We start from the raw sequence: 6899 nt of genomic DNA, 5'->3' as shown, positions 1-6899 counted from the left end.
GGCAATAAGAAGCAAAATGCCTTTACAGAGATATCCTGGAGCTCAGATAACTGACATCCATCAATCACACAATCATCTTCCATTGTGCCTGTTATGATTCTAATGAGCAGACCATTTCTCACCCATCATCCACCACTCCCAATTCTGAGTGTTTTCCTGCCAATTCCCATTGACTTCAGTTTTGCTAGGGCTCATAGATGCCACACTCAGTCATGTGCAACCTTGATATCAAGGGCTGTACCTCTCACCTCACCACAGTGCTGATACATATTATGTGTTAGCACAAGATCAGCCATGATGACGTGTGGTTTACCAAATCTGATTCCTATGAGCAAAGGATGGAGGTGGTTGCTGTCAGTGGAGCATGCAATGAGATGCTAGTGAATTGTCCTTGAAATGGAAGCAAAGGGAAGCAAATAGCAACCTGCAACTTCTGGGTAACCATGCTGCCTTTCACTATCGGTAACTATCACCATCTAGTTCCTCAGGGGAGAACAGAATTATGAGCTGCATTGAAATGAGGTGAGATTGGTTAATATTGAGATACAAGTGCATGAAAATAAATTTGTCACTGGTGTGGTGACATTCAGAGCTCGCTTTTGAAATGGTAACAGGAAAATTGGAACTTTAATTCACTTCTTTTAGATTTGATATTTTTTCATTCTTTCAGCATTTTCCCAACTTTCTCTCCATTGCCCACACTGCTCAAGGCCTGGGAAAATTTCACTTGTTATTGTTTTATTTCAATCTCTCACATTTTGTACGTTCATTAAAATATAGGAGTTCCATTGTCCAATGGCTAACACCTGTTTGAGTCAGAGAGCAGGGGCACCAGAAGCCATCCCACCAATTACAGTGTAGAGAGGAGTATGTCTGCAAAGAACACAGAATATTACAAAGATTAGGGAACTCTGTTTAACTTAGTTTATGACAACACTGACTAAAGAACCGGGCATGCGTGCTTTCATGTCACATTACTTCAGTTTTAATTCTGGCATATGTAAACTTCTCATCCATATCAAAGTTGTTTTTAAGTGGAAAGAAATCTTTCCTTCATGTACAATAACCTATTTGAGGGTTAGGTTTCGAATTCCACTGACACAACTCTGTGAAGAATGTGTCTTAGGTATTACACAGAAACAGACCATTTGGTTTTTAGCGAGTCTGTGCTGCTCACAAAGCTTCCTCCCACTTTGTTTCATCTAACCCTGTTATAACATATCCCTGCTTTCTGTCTCTGAAATGCGGAAGAAATGCTGACCTAGCCATGAAAGAACAGAAAAAAAACGCATACAAAACAGCACATAGACCCTCATTCACGTCAGAAATTTAGCACAATATGGTCTTATCTAACTGTGCTAACAGTAACAAATCTGTCCAGGCACGTATACGCACAGTCCAAAGTGTGGCTGAGCTCACACTTGTGAGGTGCAAACGATAGAAGTGAGCGGGTTCCGAAGTGAGTCATACCGGACTCGAATCGTTAATTTTATTTTCTCTCTTCACAGGCCTGCTGAGTTTCTCCAGCACTTCGTGTTTTTTTTAACGTTTGAACTAAGCGGTTACTGGTTCTGTCGCTGTTTACCTGTTAAACCTAACAAAAGTTGTTCCCTGCGAATGTTTTGTTAAGGACAGAAGGAGCACTGACGCTAGTAATTGCGAATTAATATTGAGCGTGCTCCGCCACAACTTTAAGGTGTTAATTCCCACAGCCTCACAGTCTAGCAAAAACAAAAAAACATTGAAGAGGTCGACTCACCACCACCCCCCAACACAAAAACAGAAAGTCTGGGACGAAGGAAATCGGAGGGAAGGATGCGCTAATTTGCATTCACGTGAGCTGTCCAGCCTCAAAAAGTCTGTACAACCGGGCAGCGCTCAGCCTGAAAGAGCTTCTTACACTTCGGACGACAATAACCAGCTGCACAACGCACAGGGTAGGCACTGATGTGGCACAGTTCATGACGATCAGCGAAATGAACTAACGCTACGCCGCTAGTTATTCCCAATTAAGCCTGGCTACAAAATCGTCAATAGAGTGTGTGAACAAGAATAGCAGACACCCAGAGCTTGCATAAATCACACAGAGCCTGGAAGAACTAAATAAGGTGCCCGATTGGGAGGGATATTCATATGCAGATGCTAGACACGCTCTCATCTCTCTTTAACGCATCAGTACAAATGATCTCCTTACTAGTGCAGGATCAGGAGTGCCACACTCTCTCCCAGACACCACTACAACTGGTCTACTGACCAAAGTGGGATCAGCAGTTTGTGTGTGTGTGTGTGTCTCTCTCTCTCTTTCAGGCGCCACTCTCAGAGTTCTGCTTCAGAAACAGAAATCCCTGGAAAAACTCAGCAGCTCTGTGTAGACAAATCAGAGTTAACGTTTCGGGTCGAGTGACAGTTCCCCAGAACTGATGGTAGCGACGAAAATGTGCTCTGCTTAGCAGGTTGGGGACAGAAGCGGCAAATTCTCTCTCTCTCTCTCTCTCTTCCAGACACCACTACAAGTGCCAAGCTCGGCCTGACCTACAGAGGATCTGGTGTGTGTTCCTCTCTCTCTCAGATACCACACTGTGTTCTGCTTAGCAACTCAAGAGCAGAACTGCCAATTTCTCTTTCCCAGATCCTAGTCCAAGGAACAAACTGCGTTTGCCCAACTCACACTCGGGAGTAGGAGATAACAAGGTGTGGAGCTGGATGGACACAGCAGGCCAGGCAGCATCAGAGGAGCAGGAAGGCTGACGTTTCGGGTCTGGACCTTTCGGCAGTTCCTACTATCCCAGTCTCAGGAGTACCGCTCTGTCCCTCGAGGCCAGGGTGCCCCGTGTGTGTAAGGCCAGGACTATGCGGCCAGAATGCTGGCCAGGAAGAGCATCATCCCGGAGGAGTACGTGCTGGCCCGGATCGCCGCCGAGAACGTGCGGCGCCAGCCCCGGTACACGGCGCGGCCCCGCCAGGCTCGCTTCATCGCCAAGAACGGCTCGTGTAACGCGGCTCACAAGAACATCCGAGAGCAGGGCCGTTTCCTGCAGGATGTCTTCACCACCCTGGTGGACCTCAAGTGGCGCTACACGCTGTTCATCTTCACCATGTCGTTCCTGTGCAGCTGGCTCCTCTTCGCCATGATGTGGTGGCTGCTGGCGTTCGCCCATGGGGACCTAGACCCCCGGCCCAGCTCAGGCTCCGAGCCGTGTGTCACCAAAGTGCGGTCGTTCAGCTCGGCGTTCCTCTTCTCCATCGAGGTGCAGGTCACCATCGGCTTCGGCGGCAGGATGATCACCGAGGAGTGTGCGACCGCCATCACCGGCCTCATCGTGCAGAACATCTCGGGGCTGATCATCAACGCCGTCATGTTGGGTTGTATCTTCATGAAGACAGCGCAGGCTCACCGCCGGGCGGAGACCCTCATCTTCAGCCGCCACGCCGTCATCTGCCTGAGGAACGGCCGCCTCTGCTTCATGTTCAGGGTGGGCGACCTGAGGAAGAGCATGATCATCAGCGCCTCGGTCAGGATGCAAGTGGTCCGGAGGAGCACCACGGCCGAGGGCGAGATCCTGCCGCTGCACCAGATCGACATCCCGGTGGACAACCCCCTGGACAGCGGCAGCATCTTCCTGGTCGCTCCGCTCACCATCAGCCATGTGCTGGACCGCCGCAGCCCGCTGTACGAGATCTCGGCCAGTGACCTGCAGAGCCAGAACCTGGAGGTCATCGTCATCCTCGAGGGGGTGGTGGAGACCACGGGCATCACCACACAGGCCCGGACCTCGTACATCTCCGAGGAGATCCTGTGGGGCTACCGCTTCGTGCCCGTCGTCACCGAGGAGGACGGCGTCTACTCGGTAGACTACTCCAAGTTCGGCAACCGCGTCAAGGTGGCGACCCCGAGGTGCTCGGCCCGAGAGCTCGACGAGAAGCCGTCCATCCTGATCCAGACCCTGCAGAGGAGCGAGCTCTCGCACCAGAACTCGCTGAGGAAGCGCAGCTCCATGAGGAGGAACAACTCCATGAGGAGAAGCACCTCGTCCCTCCTCAGCAAAGTGCAGTTCTTCACCGCCACCGACTCCGCCGAGTACTGAGGAACCGGCTCAAATCATTTCTCAACAGTGGGGACGCGTTTGTTTTACAAGAACTGAGACTTGAAACCAGTTTGCTGCACGGTCCGTACACTGTCTGAGACGGTCTTTTTACTCTGAGATCATTTGTTCTATTCGTGGCCAGATCACAACAGAACACGGACTGACGATATATTCAGCTTCATATAACATATACATATGTGAGAATATGTAACATAATATCAAATGTATTATATACTATGTACGCACATAATATACGAATTGAATATTAAAAAACAAGCCAAGCTGCAGATTATATTGAAATATAGATATTGTGCATATGAATAAAAAGAAATATATTCAGTGTAATAGACCATACATAGTAATTGTACTATGTAATATAATTTTGATGTAATATCAGGTGTATTATCTAATGTATATGTTATATTGTGCTGAATTCTCATTTTTTCATTCATCATAGAATCCCTACAGTGTCGAAACAGACCATTCAGCACAATATGTCCACACCACCCTTTCAAGAGCATCCGACCCACACCCATCCCCCTACCCTTTCCTCTGTAACCCTGCATTTCGCATGGCTAACATACCTAATCCACACACCCCTGAGCACTATGGGCAATTTACCATAGCAACTCCACCTGGCTGACATATCTTTGGACTGTAGGAGGAACCCACAGAGACACAGGGAGAACGTAGAAACCCCACACAGCGCGAGGGTGGAATTGAACCTGGGTACCTGGTGCTGTGGAGCAGCAGTCTAACCACTGACAGCATCTTTACATTAATATAAGCTGCAACTTGGCTTGTCTTTTATATTCTATGTTATATGCATCTATATCGCAAGTATTATACAATATAGTGTATATTATGTATACACTGTGTTAATAGAATGTAAAAACAAGCCAAGCTGCAGGTTATATTGAAGTATATATATTTCATGCATATGAATGTGAAAAAAAGCATTCTTCTGCATAACAATATATAATTAGAATTAGGTTTATTGCCACATGTACTCAAGTACTGTGAAAAGTTTACAATGTCACCCTCACAGCACCATCTGACGTACAAAGTATCAAGGTACAAGTCTTAGATACAAAAATAAGAGAAATATTTTCAAAAAGTTACATTACCGTATAGTGATTCATAGTATAAGTTAGAAACCAAAGGAATAAAGTTTAAAAAGATAAACATTGGTTAGATAAACAGATTACCAACAAAACATTACGTTGTAGTAAATGAATACAAAGGGCTTTCAAGATAATAAAATGTGAGGCTGGATGAACACAGCAGGCCAAGCAGCATCTCAGGAGCACAAAAGCTTTCACACGTGTTTGCAAGACTCTGAGTCTGCAGTCCAACAGCCATCCCCCTTCTGCTCTGGGCACACTGACCGTCCTGCTCACCTCAGTATAATTCAATGTAATCTGCACCTTGGCTTGATTTTCTGTTGACTGCTATACAAACTCTATGCAAAAGGTTTTACAGATTGCTATGCTCATTTGCAGTGCAGTAACTGACAGTCAGTGTCCATGGATGTCATTGGCCTGCATTATCTGATACTGAGGGCTAACTGCCAGTGAGGTGCAAGCTGTGGCCTCAGTCAATCTCTCACCAATTAACTGCAATAATCCAGGAGCCATTCTGTTACCAGTTTGCTACAGTGCATTATTTCAGTGTAATTTTTTTTGGCATTTGACACTATGTAGAGTTTGTACTCATCGGGGTACCTCTACTCAAGCTTATCACGCTTTCACCCTTGTTATTTTATCCCAACTTCATAGCACCTGTTAATGGTCCCTGAGATCCTGCAGGCAGTTTCACAGTTTACAGAGCTATGGAAATGCATTAAATTTGAATTTATTTCTCTTTATTTAGTGAATTCTGCTGAAATAAGCAAGCAAAACAAACCACAGGTATCTTTGTACATGCTTTTGCATGTGCACTTTAAGAGCAGGGAGCACAGGCCATGACTCCAACGAAGAGAGTGACATTTTCCTGGTAGAAACAAGGGAGACAGATTTACATGGAATTTGGGAGAATCAGGAAGAGGCACAAAAAATTTTGAAAGGGAAAAGAATAGCAGCAAATAGGAGGACACAGATAGATGTCATTGAGGGGAAATTGCTAAGTGTGCTGGGATTACTTTTGGGTGTCACAAAACCAGATTATAATCCATTCCAAGTGCTGGTAGAGTGGAAAAAGGTTCTCTAACAGATTGATTGATATATCAAATGCAGGATGAACTCAAAGCTTATAGCACGTGGAGTGTAAATAATGCTCCCCTGTAACATACATATGTAAAGTATCCAATAAAAGATAAAAGGAGTAGAGACAGTCATGTATGAAGAACAGTAAAGGCTTAATAACATCGCATGATTTATTGCCAAATAAACTATAATTGAGGTAGAATGTCAAAAATCATTAGGCAATAGCTATTTGCTTTAAAGGAACATTGGCTTTTAATATCTAGCATGTGATAATATATAATGACACCACTTTTCCAGCCACGCTACTGTTCTATTACATTTAAACTGATTTTCTGGTTCTTTGAGATGTGTTTGATGTTAAACTGTAATTGTCATGCTGAACATGATGGCTTTTTGTTATTTTAAACTGTGATGAAGATTGAACTTTTATTCAATTGTGTTTTTCCAGGGTTTATATATAACTCCTTTAACACAAAACCTGAAAGCAGTTTTCTTCTATAACTGTTCGCAGTAATCTGGAGGGTCTGATGAATTCTAAGTACAAAGTTGCAACACTGAATGTCTTATGCTGCTGATGTGATGTTGTAAGACAGCCATATACTGGAACATT

At 45.0% G+C, this 6899-nt stretch overlaps 1 protein-coding gene across 1 annotated transcript; it reads left to right on the top strand.

Moving 5' to 3' along the window:
* Nucleotides 1-2205: 2205 nt before the first annotated feature.
* LOC132210966 (ATP-sensitive inward rectifier potassium channel 8-like) lies at nt 2206-4851 on the top strand. Its single transcript, XM_059654699.1, has one exon. It carries the CDS (start codon nt 2862-2864, stop codon nt 4083-4085), a length of 1224 nt encoding a protein of 407 aa, XP_059510682.1. The 5' UTR covers nt 2206-2861; the 3' UTR covers nt 4086-4851.
* Nucleotides 4852-6899: the final 2048 nt, after the last annotated feature.

Source organism: Stegostoma tigrinum, chromosome 25, assembly GCF_030684315.1.
Source record: "Stegostoma tigrinum isolate sSteTig4 chromosome 25, sSteTig4.hap1, whole genome shotgun sequence".
Lineage (NCBI taxonomy): Eukaryota > Metazoa > Chordata > Chondrichthyes > Orectolobiformes > Stegostomatidae > Stegostoma > Stegostoma tigrinum.
This window is presented reverse-complemented; position numbering and strand designations above follow the sequence as displayed.